At 39.2% G+C, this 19,372-nt stretch overlaps 1 protein-coding gene across 1 annotated transcript in view; it reads right to left on the minus strand.

Annotated features, from left to right (window-relative positions):
• The window catches only part of C4H4orf50 (chromosome 4 C4orf50 homolog), a 33,992-nt gene extending 17,645 nt beyond the window's left edge, over positions 1–16,347 (minus strand). The window contains 8 exon segments of the mRNA XM_086464831.1: positions 2,578–2,724; positions 4,448–4,549; positions 5,006–5,024; positions 5,262–7,456; positions 7,832–7,956; positions 8,690–8,804; positions 12,652–13,347; positions 16,210–16,347. Of these exon segments, the coding sequence (XP_086320957.1) occupies positions 2,578–2,724; positions 4,448–4,549; positions 5,006–5,024; positions 5,262–7,456; positions 7,832–7,956; positions 8,690–8,804; positions 12,652–13,347; positions 16,210–16,347 (3,537 nt within the window).
• Between the last annotated feature and the right edge of the window lie 3,025 nt (positions 16,348–19,372).

Raw genomic sequence — 19,372 nt, forward strand, 5'->3', positions numbered from 1 at the left:
TTGAAATAGATTTCATTGTTTTGAGATACCAATACATCATAATGACATGAAAAATCTGTGCTTTATTTTCAGTTAACAGTCAGAATTCAGTTCACTAAACATCAGCACATAGTGCCACATAGGGTGTACAAGCTAATATGAAATAACTGCATAGGACTTGCAGGTGGCCAACTAGGCACCCTCAGCTGGGATGCCCTAAGGCAATTAATGGGATAAACGCTGACATTTAGGCAACTGAACAAAGCTCAGAATCTTTATGTTTTCCAGAATTTGTTTTTATTTTCTTCCGAAGCCATATCTATCTAACCCATTCAAAATCAATTTGCAAATATTGTAGGTTGCTACAAAATTCCTTTTCCAGCTGATAAAAGTTGCATATTTCTTCTTCGCAGTTTTCCTTTTAAGGAGGACAGAAATAATTTCAGGGCTAGCTGAAAAGTCTTTATGAAAGCTGCTTCAGGAGATCATTCAATAATCAAAAATCTTTCCATAAAACACTTTATTTTGATGGAAAACAGAAACTTTATCAAGACACAGAACCACCTGAAAATTCAAAAGCTTTCATTTACAGCAAAACCAGAATTTCTGTGATATAGATATACTGCAATGAGAACTTCTCTCCCATGCATGATAGAAAAATTTCCTGGATTTTGAGGATACACGCTTGGGCCACATGCCTCAGTTACGAACTTTGGCTCCCCATTAATCCACACCACCTGCTCATTAGCAGTGGAAGTCACTCTACAAGGTGGCTGGCATCACGGCTTCATTTTGTCTCTCCAAATCTAGTAATCAAGGCTAGAAGGCAGAAACGCCAAATACTTTCATTAAGGTCACCTAAAAACCCATGCCTCAGAAAATTACTCTGGCTGAAAAGCAGGACAAGAGTCCTACTCATATCAGAAGTCCTGGTTAACAGGGGAGGTCCCAGATGACTAGAGTCTTGCCAATGTGACGCCTATCTACAAGAAGGGCCAGAAGGAGGATCCGGGGAACTACAAGCCCATTAGCCTGACCTCGGTACCAGGGAATATTATGGAGCAGTTTGTCTTGAGCGCGCTAATACGGCATGTGCAGCACAACCAGGGACTCAGGACCAGCCAGCATGGGTTCATGAAAGGCAGGTCCTGCTTGACCAACCTGATCTCCTTCTATGACCAGGTGACCCACGTAGTTGATATGGGGAAGGCTGTGGGTGCCATCTACCTGGACTTTAGTAAAGCCCTTGACACTGTTTCCCACAGCGTTCTCCTAGAGAAGCTCGTGGCTCAAAGCCTGCAGGTGTATGCTTTGCTGGGTTAAAAACTGGCTGGATGGCTGAGCACAGAGAATTGTGGTGAACAGAGTTAAATCCAGCTGGTGGCCTGTCACAAGTGGTGTCCCCAAGGCTCATTTTTGGGGCCTGTCTTGTTTAATATCTTTATCAATGATCTGGATGAGGGGATCGAGCGCTCCCTCAGTAAGTTTGCAGATGACACTAAATTCGGTGGGAGTGTTGAACTGCTCAAGGGTAGGGAGCCTCTGCAGACGGATCTGGACAGGCTGGATCAATGGGCTGAGGTCAATTGTATGAGGTTTAACAAGTGCTAGGTCCTGCGCTTGGGTCACAACAACCCCATGCAGCGCTACAGGCTTGGGGATGAGTGGCTGGAAAAGCTGCCCAGCAGAAAAGAACCTGGGGGTGTTGGTCAACAGCCAGCTGAACATGAGCCAGCAGTGTGCCCAGGTGGCCAAGAAGGCCAACGGCATCCTGGCCTGTATCAGGAGTAGCGTGGCCAGCAGGAGTAGGGCAGTGATCGTGGCCCTGTACTTGGCACTGGTGAGGCCGCACCTTGAATCCTGTTTGCAGTTTTGGGCCTCTCACTGCAAGAAGGACATTGAGGTGCTGGAGCGTGTCCAGAGAAGGGCAAAGAAGCTGGGGAAGGGTCTGGAGAACAGGTCTTATGAGGAGTGGCTGAGGGAACTGGGGTTGTTTAGTCTGGAGAAGAGGAGCTGAGGGCAGACTTTATCGCCCTCTGCAACTACCTGAAAGGAGGTTGTAGTGAGGTGGGGGTAGGCATCTTCTCCCAAGTAACTAGGGATAGAATGAGAGAAAATGGCCCTAATCTGAATCAGGGGAGGTTTAGATTGGATATTAGGAAAACTTTCTTTACCAAAGAGTGGTCAGTCATTGGAACAGGCTGCCCAGGGAAGTTGTGGAGTCACCATCCCTGGAGATGTTAAAAAAACTAACAGATGTGGCACTTCGGGACATGGTTTAGTGAGCATGGTGGTGTCGGGTTGACAGTGGGACTTGATGATCTTAGAGGTCTTCTCCAACCTTAATGATTCTATGATTCTATAAAAAAAAATGGAGGTCTCTATAATGCCCATGCAGAGCCCAGACTTTGGACTATCCTGTAGACAGATGGTCTACCCTGCACAATACCTGCTCACTTTCAAGTTCGTAGCTCCAGGGGCTCTAGGTGCTCTATACTTGCTTCAAATCTATTGCCAATAACCATAATGGGTGTCTTTTCATCCAAAACACTCCTTTCTCAAGGGATATTTTTTCTCCATTTTTATTTACATACATACCATTAATTTGCAGTGCTGCTTTCCAAACATTTTGTCCCCAGCATATTGTCTAAGATGGTCTAATTCTGAGAGAGCCTGTGTCAAACGAGTTTTGATTTCTTCATACCTTGTTTCAGCAAAGCCAAGTTCTCTGTACCACTTCTGAGCCTAATGGGAAGAATAAAAAAGCAAAATTACTGAGTATAATTAGTCTAGCAGTGGTATAATTTTTCAATACCAGCTTACAACCATCGACTTGAGTCTGATCTCCACATAACAAGTTTTAAATTGTTGTGAATTGATTAAAATAAATGGAATTACACAACACACTACAACCTTATTACAAGAAATGACTTAGATTCTTAAAGTAAGTCCTATAGAAAGCTATCTAACGATAGCTATGCAGAAAAATAGATTAATTTTTAAATTGATTTCTAAATTTGAAGGTACCTTGAGTATTCTGAATAAAGCTAAAAAAAGCAGTGGTGAATGCACTCACAATTTCAGAGATTACATCTTTGAAAGCCCTCAGAGCAAATGGAAAGTAAGATTTTATCAGCTAGGGTGAAAAAAATCTTCCTGAGAATTGTTAAAAATGAAAAACGCAAAGGAGGAAAAAAAATCCTCCATTTGTTCATCTTTATATTTTTTCTAGGATGCATTTTCTCCACTTACACACATTAACTGTAGTTTTTGGGAAAAAAAATACAACAAAACAACCGACAAATAAACCATTCAGTAGATCAGCTGTTGGCTGACAGCAAGCTCTTTCCCTCATATGATAGATCATTTCATCTTCCTTCTGAAAGCAAAGGCTTCATACTCTTAACTAAACAGAGGAAGGTGGCGTAATACAAAACTTCCTTGTAATACACAAAAGGATTAGAAGGACCTAAGTGAATCAGATTTAAAAAAAATAAAAAAATCAAACAACCACTTCATGCTCAAATGACAAGGTCAGAAGTCCTTACCTAACCATCCATCACTCATCTAAATCCACCCCTTCATTCCAGTTGCCTCACCTGAAATCTGGGAAGTCTTATAAAGCAGCTGTCAAAGGACAACCATTTTGTACACCAACCATGTATAATCCTACTGCTCTCTTACATATTCGACACACTTGTTACTGCCAGCGTTTTTTCCAGTGGGAGTTTGAGCAATGCCTATTATTGCACGAAACAGCCCCATAAATACACACCTGCCATAAAAGCAATACATTCTGATTAGATAAGCAAAGAGCGGAGATTGTTCAAAAATAGGAATGTGAAAGCTAATGCATTCAGAAAGGCACACCACTGAAAGCTTCCAAACTGCAGATTGACTTTACAAAGGCACAGAACTAGCCATCCAAACAAGTCTCCATGCAGGTGGTGTTGGACTTCACGTTTACTACGTAGATATCAAAAGAAAAAGGGCAGCGTGCATGCTTCGCACCATCACTGGATATAGTGAGACCCCTTGACAGCATCAGATTTTTACATCATTTTGGCTCTCAGTCCAAAACTGCTTTGAATTCAGGTTTGCCATAGTCCTCAGTGCTTCTACTGCCTTCTACCCCTCCTTGTTCCTAGTGAGGGGGAGAAAGCAGCCAGCCTGAGATGGCCATAGCAGATATTGTTCTGTGTGTCTTTATTAAGCATTAGGGTTCTGTCAAAGTGTGCTGGAGGAATGCAGCTTCACTTGAAATTCTGGCCAACCATGAATGACTGTGCGATTCATCACTTAACTGAAAGATCAAAGAGGTACATTTTGGTGCTGCAGATCAGAGACTTCCTTGTTTTGTTAAAGTGTTAAATCCTAGCAGAATGAACAGGCATGTAAGAAAACAAGTAAGAAAACAAGTAAGAAAACAAACTTGCCCCTCAGAATTACATCTGAGTTAGGAGGGTACCTCTTTTTTTGATTTTTCTAATTCCTTTTGCTGTATTTTTAGTTCCTCTCTTGCCTTTTCGACTTGCTCTTTCATCACACTGTAGCTTTCAAACATGCTGCCCTGGATATGTAACAGAAAGATGTGACTCCTCTCACCCATATAAAATGGCACACAGGCTTTTACAGAACAGTATATGGTTTCCTTCTAAATTACTAAAAACATTTGCATAAAATCAAGACATTAGAGATAAATCTTTCCCTGTTGATTATTCTCAACTGAAGTAATAATTCTGCTTTTACAAGACCATAGTAATCTCCATAGAAATTCACTGTGGTGTATGATTCATGACTACAGAGGAAAAACATGGACAAGAAATCCACTATAAACATAGATCCTGTCTTTAGGCATATTTGTCATAAAAATCAAGAGTTGACCTCTGAACAACCTGAATATTTCACCATTATAACATAAGTTTGTGGAAATTAATTTACTCTACCAGAAGCTTTTACTCTTGCAATAAGATAAATAATTTTTTAAATGCCTGAACAATGCAGTCTTCTAAGTATTCTTTTAAACTTTGCAGCCTGATGTATAACTTTAAAATTATCTAATGCAACATTCAGAAAAAACCTCTCTGGTATTTTGCCTTCTATTTCAAAATTAACTTTAACAGCTCAGATCTCCAGCACATTGAAAGTTGCAACATTTTCTATATTACAAAGTTAATTTAGCTTTGTCCTCCAAATGACACTTATATTTCCCCCTTTCTCTAGAAGATCCTGATTGATAACATTCTTTATTGTTATTATTTACCTCTTTTCTGTGGAAACACTTTGAGGGGTCTATAACCAGAACTCCTTCTTCTTCAGTCTGAGTTATAGCACATGCTGTTTCAACTTTCTTTGGCTTAAGACCACGTTGTTGACTTTCTTCTTTTAGTTTTACTATCTTTTCCTTTGTTCCCAAATTTTTATCTTTTCTCAGATCTTCATAAGTAAAACCCAAAGAAGACATTAATTCTTTCAATTTGTTATTTTCTAAAATAAAGTTTGCATTCACTTTCTGAAATTCATCAAGCTGTTCTGAAGTTTCTTTCTTGATTATGTCTATTTCTCTTTTCAGTACAGAGTTTTCCTCCTGTAAATCAGAAATAGTTTGGTAACAGCTGGTTTTGCACTCTTGAAGTTCTGAAACCAACATCCTGTATTTGTCTTGTTCACACTTTACCTCTGCCAAACATCCCAATAAAGTTTCTTTTTCACCTTCTAAAAGATATGTTCTTTGTAAATTTCCCTCCCTCTCATGTATTGATTCATTACATTTTCCAAAGTTCTCATTGTCTTGTAATAATTTAGCTATTTCTTTGAAGCACCTGTTTCTTTCTTCTTTCAGGTCAGAAAGCAGCTGGAAATATCTCATCTTCCTTCCATCCAGGGACAAAACACTCCTGGGAAGCTTATTTGATGCAATTGTCAAGGACTCTTTTTCAGAAGTCCTATTTTTCTCTTCAACACATGAGAGATTCTTAGAGAACATTTCAGTAAAAAATGTTCTTGGGCTCATGGTGTTTTCTTCTGGTAAGTCATTATAACATCTACCGGCAAATTCTTTCTCATTAAGCAAGTTTTGGAATGAAACAATGTTAGCTTCATCTACCGCTAAAATGTATTGAAAATATGCAGCCATTTCCTCTTCTAGTGCACACATCATCTGAGCATACCTCATATTCTCCTCCTGTAATATACAGACTTTTTTGGAGTAATTTTCATTCTCTTGCATCAGCAGAAATACCCTCTGAGAACACACAGCTGCCACTTTTTCCAGTGCATATATTTTCACATTACATTCATTACCCGCTTCCAGTGGTGACAAATGACAGAAACACTCATAAAAATTGCTGCCTGGCAGGAACAGTTTGCTTAAACACACAGCTCTCTCCTGAGTAGAAGCCAGTATGTTTAGCGGATACCTCTCTTCCTCTGACCAAAGAAACGTCTGAGAGTATGCATATTGCATGCTTTCAGCAGCTATATTTTGACATAAGAAATTTTTCTCATTTAGTTCACATAGTTTCAAGGACTGGTCTTTCTTTTTTTTCAGGCCAATATTGGTGGAAGGGTTTATTTGGTGAGTTGGTTTCTGAGGCTTCTCTCCTTTCTCCTCCATTTTGATTATGCCTTCTCCATTATACACGCCATTCACATCAGAGATGCAGATTTCTGAGAAGTTTCCTTCTTTCTCCACTAATGCAGGGCTCCCTTCAAAATGCTTCTTTAAGTCTTCAAAATCAACAGATAAATTTTGGACATCCTGTGGGCTACCTAGGGTGTCTTTGGCTTCCATTCCTTGCTTCCCAGGCATGATCAATTCAGTTTTATTTAAAACTTCAGAATTTTCCTCAGGAACACAGGTTACCTCTTGTGGCTGAGCTTTCTCATTCTGTATTTCTTCTCCTTCAGCTCTCCCTCTAAGGATTTCTTGGTGATACTTTCCATCATCAACAAATTCATCCAGACATTTATTTTCACTTACACTTTTTGGCAGAATTTGCTTGTTTTCCCAATGTTTTTCCACATATTTTTCTGGAGATGACGTGAAAATTTCAGTCACAGTGCAAGGCTCCTTTCCACAAAGAAGTGCAGAAGCTTTGTCAGAAAATCCTGCTTCTGCAACAGGGCAGAGGCCATCAGAGCAAAGACTGGTATTTACCTCACAGATGTCCAAACTTCTCACTTTCTTCACAGTGCTGACAGCCGGTACATAGTAGCTTTCAGGTTCTAACAAGGTAAGCTGGAGCTTCTTCCTCATCAAAGCTTCAACCACAGGGAATGTGTTTGCTGGTAGATTTATAGCTTGTTCCTTCAAGAAAGAAAAGTTTTCCTTGTCCTTCACTTCCTTACTTGTCTCATCATTAGTTAACCTCTCAGAGCAAGCGGGAAGCAGTCTGGCTGCACAAGCACTTGGGGTACATCTGAACAAAGTGAAACTATCTTCTAGAGCACCTGCCTTCTTTGTTCCAACGGTGACCTGGTAATAGCAAAAGAGAAATGCTTCAAACAAAAATATACACTAAGATATATCATTCTATGCTGCTAATCATAATTTAATTTTTACTTCATCCCTAAAACATTTGATTAGGGACAGATGAGAAAAAATATTTCCATATTAAGAGTTTTCAAATTATTTAAAGATTTGCAGTGAAAGTAATGATACTAATAAGGTACAAATAAGTCAAGCATTTTCTTAGTGCACACCTGTATTCATCTTGAATAACATCTCTAGTAGATATGATTTAAAACTACTTTTATATTCATGTTTAAATACACCAGCTCTTCATTTTATCTCAAAATTCACAGACTCACTGTGCACAAAGACAGCAAGAATAGCAGTAACTTTTCTCACCTGCTTAATCTCAGCTAGATCAGTGGCTTTTGCAAAGGCACTGGAATTATTTTCCAAAACTGGTAGAAGTCCTCCTGGTAGTTCTTCCATCTGCTTTAGCCCATCACAGCTACATCCTGGTGTTTCTGTTATGGTAAAGCACTGGACAAGTGTAATGCCACTTCCAGACAGTTATATGAAGAACAAACCCAAAAACATCTGACCAAATGTTTCGAACAGAAAAGCATTTAAATACGAGTATGCTCAAAACTATCTTCTCTGCCAAAAGCATACAACACCAATGATGCAGAGATAAGCACAATGTTAAACAAGAAAACAAACTTCACAAGAAAACATAAATATTAAGCTCTAAAATAAGGTATATTTGAGAACTGGGTCTCCCCCCAGTTCTCAAAGTGTCTGAAAATGGAAAATACATCTCATTACAGTGGGTAGATGAATATTTATGGGTTAAAAATTATTCAGTGCAGGTCTGCATTTGCATACACTGAAATTTGCTATAAAATTCCCATATAATCTACGTTTGACACAATTTGCCAAGATCACAGCTTTCATGCTGTTTGGTCTGAAAAGCAAATCTAACTGCTGCACAGCATTCCCAAACACTATAGGAAGTATATCCTAATTCCTCATCTCTGTAGCTTCTTGAAAATCCCAGGACTTCTTGAGAAAGCTCATATCTAAACGCTAGTATCATACTGGCAAATATTTATTGCTTCACCTTCCCAAGATACAGTTTCCAGATTAGGATGTTTTTAGAAGGTCTTATACCTTCTAAGTGATGCACACCACACGAATGAAATCATCTTCACTTATATTGCAGAGAATGAAAGTAAAAATTCCAGTTTGTTTTCATACCAGACTCTTCAGCATGGAGCAGTACAACTGGAGTTTGAGTAGCTCTACTTCTGAGTGAATCCAAGACTGCTACACATTTCAGATTTTGAAAGTCATCCTGGATTAGATCTCCATTCTTAATTGGAAAAAGAGGAGGAAAAGAGAAAAACAGGTTATAAGTACACAGTGTTTGTGGTATGAAAAACAGGCACATAAATTTCCTTTGCTGTTTTACATTCAAAAGACCCATTATTTCATTATAATTGCTATTATATCATACAATTTTCTTGTTCCAACATTTTCTAGTAAATATCATGGTTTCAAACTTCCCCCTAATATTTCCTTCATACTTTTCAAAGAGTTAAGGAAGAAAAGCTGAGTAACAAGCATGTAATATATCAGATCACAGATGGAACAATATCAGAACAGAGACTAAATTATGTGCTCATGAACACAGAGAAAAGAAAGTCCAACCAAGGAACAGCGCCCAGCTACAAAGACAACTGTTCCTAGGTTTGAAGAATTCAACAGTAGAATAATTGTTCCAAATAAAATTTTATTTTCTGTTAATAATTTAATTGTAAATTTCATATTCTCTTCTTGACATTTATCTTGATTCCCTGACTGAATTTCAAAAGTGTGACAATTTCCGGTGCTAAGCAGATACTGTTATTGCTTGATACACAGCAGGTCACATTTCACATGCACTATGCTCATTTTTAGTGAACAGAAGACTCAGGTTTGATTTTCTCAACAAAACACGTAATTGAGGTGGTAGCTAAAACAGCTACAGCGCAGAAAACAAGCCAACATCGCCGCTTTTTTCTTCCAGCACTGCTCTGCATCAAATGCCAGCAAAAACCAAACTTGGTCCCTTTGGGCTGAGCTGCAGCTTTAAAATTACATACAGATGGGAAAGGCAATGACTTCAAAATCTTTGGTCTACAATGAGTCAGAAAAATGCCACTTGATTTTCCACAGGATCACCTGTGGGAATAATTTTTATTTCAACCCAAGCTACATTATAGGGCTCTATTATGAGATCTTGACTAGGAGGCATGACTTAAGTGGACATCACAACACTTCCAAGATTTCTTCCTTCATTTTCTCAGTAATATTGAAGTTAATATTAATTCCTTGAAACACTCATTCTTTAGTGCAGTTGCCTTTATTTCTTTCCAGGTATGTTTTCTTTATTGATATGTGAGTTCTGTCAAAAGAAACTTAACAAAACAATGTAAAAGATACAATGCTTGGATGCCAGGAACATCATACTGTGAAATCAAGACCTCAGCTGTCATGTGAAAGCTGTAGAAAGGTGCATCACTTGGTGTTTCATACTTTTCCTTCACCAACACCTTCATCAGACCCCTAACATTCACACCTGGAAACTGTCTGTTAAATCAAGACACAGACACGTGGTACCAGCTGCTTTTTCTTGATTTTTCATTCAGGCACAGGCTGCAATTGGAATATTGCAGATAGAATCCTGATATCAGCTTTGGAAATTCAAATTTCCAACAAGATTTATGTGACTACATATGAGATGCAGATCACCTCTACAATACCAGAACAAAACACCTAACTGGATCCGATATTATTGCATGAAGATGCAATTACGACTAAGGCTAGTTTTAAAGAATGACTGATGTGTTTGGCATTTGAATGACATGGTGTTTACCGAGGAATCTCATACCATGTGTATTTCACAGGAGTCCGATAAGCCTGTCTTCACAAACTACTCTTTTCCTGGCTGTGAAATAGGCAAATGACTCCATTCGCTCTTTCACTGAAAAATGATATACGAACAGCTTTCCAGAAAGCTAACGGCATGAAAATCTTTCTTGTACGGCACACAATTTCTCATTTTTATGTCTGTGGATGAACTATGATGAGCTCAAATAGGATTTTTCTTCTAACTATTTTGGCTTGAATACTACAATATCAAGGTAATGAGATTAGGAAATTTTATCTTAATAGGTGCCAGTAAAACACGAGATAAGGGGAAAAAGCTCTCTTTAGTTTTACAGTACGACACCAGATGTCTCCCTCCTCCTTTTATCATAGATACAGAAATTATTTCTTGCTATCTCAAGCCATTTTCTGCTAGAAAAATCAAAATTAATTAGTCGCAGTATCAAAAGAGGAGGAAAAGACAATCAAAAATGCAGAAGGCACAAGATTTGAAGCTGCATACATAGCATTTAAGGAACGCAACCTACTGTGCAGCACACTGAAGTATACCAGCTTAACACAAATTATGGCCTGTTCATTTATACCAAAGACTGGGTAATCGAGACTCAGTAATCTCCTACAACAACACAGCTGTAAATTAATACTTAGAAAATAAATGGTTACAAAACTTTGTGTAGAGGAAAAAAATACCCTTTTTATTAGGCTACAGCATAGAGTGAAAGAGATTTGGTCCCGTTTCTTGAAGATTTTTTGAATTAGTCTTAAGCAACTAGTCAGTTGATATATCTTGCTTTCACAACTTCAAATAACATTTTCTTTCTCATTTTCTCAATTTTCTTAAACCAATTGTAATTCTCCACTGCTTCTTCCCTGGCTCTGAAAGCCCTCACTCCTCCTGATTTCAGCTGTACAGTCCCCTCGTAGTGCACTTGGGTGTTGTACCTGTTTATAACTCAGTGCAAGACCCTGTAGAAATACCTTAAAATCTTTTCAAACCTTAGTATTCATTCCTAAGAAAGAGTGATCTCACTAATTAAAGTAACTGTAGCAATGGTTCAGGCTAAGCACAAAATTAAACAGCAGCAGTCAGGCCTTCTGCCGCCTTGGGGCAGCTAGAGAGACCTGCCATAAGGCACAGCTTCTGAGCTCTCCACGAGGGTCACCCAAGTGCTGCTGGCTACTGCAGATTGATCTTACCACTCTTTCTCTCTCACACAAAGACAACCTACTGGAACTCACTTCTTTGTGACTGTAGGGCTGCTAATGGTACAAAATCACCGTGTCTGCAAAGGTGCGCTCAACTACCAGGTTAAAAACTTTGTCTTTATTTCTTCTAGCTTTTACAGACAAACTATTTTCTCTACCTTCTCTGAGTTCTGGAAGTACTCACAGTCTGATTGTCCTCCTATACTAAAGGGTTTTTGTTCATGCCCATTACCTCTCGGTTAACTGCATTTAAAATCAGGAGAGTTCTTGGGATATCAGGTCACAATCTGAATGGAGTAGCTGAGTGTGAGGCTTAGTTGATTGAACTTTATTTAACAAATTCCCAGAATAAAAATAGCCTCCACCTCAGTGCATAAAGAAAAAAACTTTGTTTGAGTCCTCTCCATGAAAAGAAGTGTACTTTGTCAGCAAAATTAATTGGCAGAAGCTGAATGCCATATTACAGCATATGCAGAGCTTTCCCATGCAGTGCTGGAGTGAAGTGCTTAAAGCAAACAAGTCCTATTCAGTGTATTCAGGGCATATCACAATGCTATGGAGCTGCAAACCATTGAATATCTCAACTGACTCTCAGTCATGAATATTGTATCCATCTTCCCTTGTTTATCCAGAAAATCTCATAGACAAGATTTATTGTTAGCTGTGCTTTTTTTTCTTCAGCATTTGGGCATGAATAACACGTGAAAACTCACCCAACCATATGTGGACTCTTCCACTGAATGGTGTCCATGAGACAGAGGTCTCAGAAGTTCTTCTAGGTTTTACTTCTAGTGCCAACTGAGACCTTTTGCCTTGGGGATGTCACTTAAGGAAACAAGTTTTGTGAAGTGCCCTCTATGTGCACATAATAAAAGCACCAATGTGATGAAGCTCCAACTACTGATTCCAGTGGGTGTGAATTAGACACTGTGAAGTACTAATGCATCACCAGAAATAAAGGAAAAAAAATGCAGGAAGGAAAAAGCCTCACACTTGCATCTTGATTGCACATCTAATGACAAGTGTAATTAAGGGTGATATAAAGATAAAAGATAATTATATTTTGCCTTATTTTTACTTACCAGGTCAATGCTGTTGTCTCCATTCTCCAACCCTGTAAGTCGTGAGTCCTTTTCTTTCTTCTTTTTCAACTTCATCCTACCTTGACCTTTTAAAGCCCTATTTTCATCCAAAAGCTCTTTCAGTTTCTCCTGTAGTCTGATTTCAGATAATTTCAGACTATAAACATGATGGCAAGTTTCTTCCAATTTTCTTCTGAGAAAGGCTTCAGTGTCCTGAGAGCACTGGAGTTCAGTCAGCAGGTCTGCCTGTTCTCTTCTGTTGTCCTCCTCTCTTTTCCTTAAGAATATCAGATTTTGCTGAAATGCCTCAAGGTGGCTTTTCATGCCGTGCTCCACATTTTCAATGCAAGTTTTCAATTCCATTACTTCCATGTCAGAGTGTTTATAGCCCTGAGTCCCACTGAATGCTGATTCCAGCTTCTGCTGGAGATACTGCACCATTCCCTCTTCTAACTCGGATGTCAAAAGAAAAATATGGGCACTAAGATCTAGGACTTGCTTTTCCAGCCTAGATACTTCACCCTGAAGGTAACATTCCCTTTCTCTCAGCACTGCTGTCTGTCGTCTCTGCCTTTGTTTGTAGTGCTCAAAATACTCTGACTGGCTTTTTATTTCATCTTCTTTTGTCTTCAGCTGCTCCTGAAGCCAACGTAACTTTTCCTTTTGCTTCTTCTCTGACTTTTCTTGGTTTTCAACCTATAATTTCAATGAGTTGTATGGTTAACATCTTAATACTAAAAGTTTTCTTCCCTTACCATTTTTCTTAATTTTGCAATAATTCTGCCCTTGTTTTCTGAAAACTCAGGAAGGACATAAGTAGAAATTTTTTAAGGCCAGTAAAATCCTGCATTTAGAACAAAACCATTCTCATCTGTTTCAGCCATCACTGAAACATCTCACTAGGAAACAAACAAACAAACAAAACACAAACTCACCCACGTCATCTACTACATAAAATACAGGAAATTTTTAAACCCTTTCTTTTCCATGTTCTACAGTACATACTAAATCAAAAGAAACCTTTGAACCGGAGTTGTTACAACCAGCTCAGAACTATACAGTAACAGATCCTTAACACTGACAGTAGCGTAGCACTGAGATGTCACAGGCAGAGAAGCTGTGGTTCTATTATAGAAAACAGAACATGCGCCTTCTGGGGACCGAGGTTTTGCCCTTTGCCCTTCATCATACCTGTCATCTGTCAGCTCCTTTTATGAACCCCCTGAAAAAGGAGAAAGGAACAGATGCCTTTTGAATCAGTTTGAGAAAGGCTGTGGCTTTTTCATTTGCACCAAAGTGTGTTTGAACCCAGAGACATACAGAGGTGAAAGATGTCAATGAAAGATAGAGAAGGTTTTCATCATTCCCATGCTGCCCTTTTTCTGAGCAGAGCAAGAGCCATCAGTATCACAGGGCTATTGTGGCAACTTTGAAGCAAGACTGAAGGCACAGAGACATTACTGTATTTCTTCAAGGACTTCTTAGGTTAGCCTTTTTGATCTTCAGTACTGTCCTGTCTGAGGGATTCACTGGCAAGGACAGGACAGGAGGAGCACTAGGCTGAAATGTTATGCAAAGTCAGGTACGTGCAGGATAATACTTGGTTGGTTAACTGATGATGTATGTCTAAGACTCCTGGGTCTTGAAAAATACATTTCACTTTTTTAATTAAAAAAGAGAAGACTATTGTTCATTCTTATGACTTGCTGCACAGCACTGGTGTCCTGTCAGAGTATTCGACTTTGACTTAAAATCCTGAGAAAATGAAAGTGTATCTTATGATAAACAGAATCAAAAGACATTGTTTCACTGTAGACTGTCCTTGAAAACCTTTCATTCCTTCTCCATTTTCATGGATCCATCCAATGAACCCTGCAAACCAGGTAAAAATGCCTGTTTTGTTATCAGCTGATCTTTCTGATGCAAAACATTTATGTGAATAAGTACTAGTACCTGGGAGAACTGAAGGCTTTCTGCTGCAGGGCTGACAATTTCAGAACAGACACAGGGCAGAGGGTGTTGCGAGGGCATGCAATCGGCAGTGGGATACTCTTGGCAATAGGGGAGCAGGTCAGTTTGCTCCACTGAAGGGCACTCTGCAGAGGAGGGCTTGCACCAGCAGGGCTCTGCAGAGTGGTGGCCCACATGACAATGCATCATGGGAAAGAAGGTAAGACTCAAACCAATCTGGGAAAGCTGGAAGAGGACACAAAGCTAAACAGGAAGCTTAAAGTGGATGCAACAGCAGGTGGGGCCTAGCTTGAAAATGCATGAGCAATTCAAGAGTCAGCTGACATGCTGAGCAGCTGCATTTCATACAGATACAGGCTGTCAGCTGTGTTGTGCTGTTGTAATGCATATGGTAGGGAGTGAAAAAATAATGCTTTATCATGAGGCTAGAAAGATAAAGTCTGACCTAGGGAGAGGGAGTACGCTGAGTGGGTTCTGGGGAGAAGGAAGGAAGTGGGAGCATATATCTCAAAGATCAAGGGCCAGAATGAGAGGCATAATGACAGAGTTGTCAAAAACATTAGAGAAATTGAAAGTGGGACAAAAAAGACCACAAAGTTCTTCTGACTCCTGGTTGTAGAAAAGAGAAAGGTTGAGATGAAAGAAAAAGAGAAAGGCTGTTGCATAAAAACAGAGAGGTCACTGGAGATGAGACTGAATCATAAAATATTAGGGTTTTATTATTACTATTAAATTATTAGTTATAAGTTATTAGTTATTATTATGTCAAGTGTAAGGTCCTGCACATGGGTTGGGACAATCCCAGGCACAAATACAGGCTAGGTGATGAGTGGACCTAGAGAGGCCTGGCGGAGAAGGACTTGGGGGTGTTGGTTGACGAGAAGCTCAACATGACCCAAGCAATGTGAACTCATAGCCCGGAAAGCAAATCACACCCTGGGCTGCATCAAAAGAAGTCTGGCCAGCAGGTCGAGGGAGGTGATTCTCCCCCTCTACTTTGCTCTGGTGGACCCCACCTGCAGTGCTGTGTTCAGCTCTGGGACCTCCAGCATAAGAAGGATGTGGACCTGTTGGAGTGAGTTCAGAGGAGGGCCATAAAGACGATCAGGGGGCTGGAGCATCTCCTCTGTGAGGACAAGCTAAGAGAGTTTGGGTTGTTCAGCCTGGAGAAGAGAAGGCTCCAGGGAGACCTTATAGCAGCCTTCCAGTACTTAAAGGGGGCCTACAGGAAAGGTGGGGAGGGACTCCTGATCAGGGGGTGTAGTGATAGGACAAGGGCTGACAGCTTAAAACTGAAAGAAGGTAGATTTAGATTAGATCTTAGGAAGAAATTCTTTACTGTGAGGGTGGTGAGACACTGGAACAGTTTGCCCAGAGAAGTTGTGGCTGCCCCCTCCCTGGCAGTGTTCCAGGACAGGTGGGATGGGGCTTTGGGCAATCTGGTCTAGTGGAAGGTGGCCCTGCCCATGGCAGGGGGGCTGGAACAAGATGACTGTTAAGGCCCTTTCCAACCCAAACCATTCTATGATTCTATGACTACCACAAGGAGAAGCTAAACTAGGTCGTTCGAAACAATATCCTCCTCACCAAGTTGATCAGGTCCTTCTGAATGTCTCGCAGTTTCCCTTTAACACGTGCATTTGCATTTTCAATCTGGTGCAACTTCACATTTAGTTGATCAATTGTCACAAGAAGTGTTTTGTGTGACAGCTCCAGCTCTTTCATCCTGTGATAGTGAGAATGAAGATCTTTGCTAAGTAAATACCACGCAGTACACCTCCAGATGGATTAGCAGTCATCAGCAATGCATCAATTTATCTTTATTTTTCCATTTTTCTCCCAACAATAAAACAGTAACAAATTGTTGATCAATAATAATAACCATTTAATTCTTAACAAGCCTACTGGGCTTTGCATATTACACTGGAGACTTTCAAAACTGTTAAAGACGTTTATATCCATTCTCTCTCTGTTGTCTTACTATGAAAACCATAAGCAAACACATTTACAAGATTAACGTTCACTGAAGCTTGGCACACTATATGAAGTAACAATTTACCATAAAGACAACCACAACATTTTGGTCTCTAAATGTATCTGATCATAGGATTTTGCTAGGTTTACAGTCAGCAAATCCAAATTTTATGATGGTGGTAAATGCTTCCCATCAAAATTAAGATTACAGGTAACCTATGAATACTATGTGTTTTACTGACTGAAGGGAAAATATCTTACTTATAACATACCTCACAGTGGGTACTGAAACCTATAATCCATAACCGTACTGACATTGTCCGCAAAGCTGGATTTTGACAAAATACAGGTTTGCTTCACCTGTTGCTATTAAAATGGTAGTGTAAGATGATGTGGTGTGATGTGATGGGGTGCCTCTACACAGGAGGAGTACCTAAGATAATCTTATGAGAGCAAGCCTCCTGTTTTCCTTAAGGTTTCCCTTCCCTTTTCGGCCTACACATAAAAATGTTCTCAATGTTTAAAACAGTTGTGAATTCCAAATCGTACATTTCTTGTTAAGGAAAATTTTTTTCCAGTCTCTCATCTTCTGTGGCGGGTACTAGAGGCTCCTCTTTTCTCATCTCAGAGATGCACACATTACTCCCTGCGCCCCTCAGGACTGTGCTGTACCATATCTTCTTCCTTGAATTTCTTCATTCAACCTTCAATAGTCTTCCACTTGGCTCCCCTGCTCATTTCTATCTCCTATCTTTGTATTACCACCCTTACCTGCCAAAATTTCCTGCTACCTCCATCCCAGCATGACAATGCTACCTTCATTCAAATATCTCACATGAAAACATATTTTTGAGGCAACGGCATTAAGATCACACATCATTAATTAAGTACCTACTCATGTATCAAAGCAAACCTGACGAGGTCCTCCCCACTGCAGGCACTGCATAATCTAACACTGGTATCAAAGGAAACTGGGCCACATCAACACAAAACTCTACCCTGGCTAGTTACAGCTGCTGACTCTGCTTCTCTGGTTTTTCCAATATTTCTGCCTTCCACATCATTCCCCATCTCACTTGTCTGTGTTTCAGCCTCAAGAACTTCAGGCACAGGATTTCTTTTCTTTCTACTGGCTACCCAAGGTTCCTGAAAATGGGCTTCCTTTATCCCGTGCAAGTTTCAGCTGGTCATTTGCTCTCCTTGAACTATTCGCTCACACTTTCTTTGTTTTGGTTTTAAATAAAGTTCTTCCCGTCTTTTCCTCCACAAAGTCTTTGTTAAAACAGGCCTCTTTCTTTGAAAGCTTCCATTCCAAAACAGATCCATTATTATTTTGACAAAAAGCCCATTTCTGACCAAATTCCTCGATGAATCAAAGAATTAAGAAATTCTACAAATAATTACTTTGAATACCATTTATATTTTCTATTCTTTTCACTACTTGGTTTTGTTTAGAACTGTGCAGTTGCTGACTGTCAAAACCTTGATCATACTCTAGTCAACTACATAATTAATGCTTAATGACACTTTAGTTACTGTAATGATTAGCATTAACATACTAAACTAGATTAAGTTTTCTGAAATAAGGAACTTTTTTTGCAACGCAAAATTCCAAATTAACTCTTAATTTGAAAGAAAAGGGATATATTTTACAAGCAGAATTTATACCTTATGAATATTTAAGAATGAAACATCCTGAGAAAGCTGTCTGGTTATTTGCAACAAAATTTTAGATCATGCTGTATCTGATTTAAATAATAAAAACAAAAAATTGAATATTGCATTTCTACTCTGACAGGTACAGAAAACACTTACACATGCATCTTACCAGGCACTATGAAAACACGAAGCCTTTCTTTTTGCTAGTTTTGCCAGTCAGTACATGGGGCAAAGGGAATAGTACCTTTGTCACATCACATAATTTTGAATGCAAAACCCCCTTTTATTTACCTGTTTCTTAGGACAGAATCTGACTCCATGTAGTCCTCTAGAACACTTTTCAGTTTTTGCTCCAGCTTTTCTAGCTCTTTTATTCTGAGGTTCAAATTCTCTTCTCCAGCACTGTTTACTTCATCAGGTACACTTGCATCTTCTAGTTCCTGGAAAATCCAGGAAGTGTCAATTTTAACATTGAATAGGATATCAAATCCTTCATTATTGGACATTTCGATACAGCAACAACACTCTTGTTTTCTCCCAGATGAAGGATCCATAATGAAAAAAAACCAAATTACTAGGTTCTCAATGCTCTGCAGTCTAAGCATGCAACAAAAGAGTCTAAGCCTCTGATGATCAAATGAACAGTCTTTCTCAATTCTGAACGCATTTATTATTTATGGGAGAGTCTCATTTCATTAACCCCAAGGTAATTCAGTATGTATGAAAGGAGTTACAGTTCACAACATGAGATCCCCATAAAAGATGCAATTAGACTAATTCATGAAGGAATCAGACATCAAAGTTTTGAAAAGAGTATGATTTTCTACCAAATAGAGGAGTTGATAAAATTGAGTATTTTTATCACAGAAAAATCAAACTTATTTTGCATAAATTCATTAATTTTTTTATTGTTTCAAAACAGAAGATTAAAAAAGTATATTTCCTATCCAGAAGCAATCTACGACTATTTCAGAGAAACATTCAGCATATTTAACTGGCATTTTGGAATTCTGCATTCAGCATTTTACTTAAAAGTCTACTTCACCTCTGACAGGTTATGAAACCATGCCTAAAAGGAATGTTTATACTTGGGCTTGGGAAGGCAAGCTAAGTTTGG

Source organism: Leptosomus discolor, chromosome 4 (assembly GCF_034619465.1).
Source record: "Leptosomus discolor isolate bLepDis1 chromosome 4, bLepDis1.hap2, whole genome shotgun sequence".
NCBI lineage: Eukaryota > Metazoa > Chordata > Aves > Leptosomiformes > Leptosomidae > Leptosomus > Leptosomus discolor.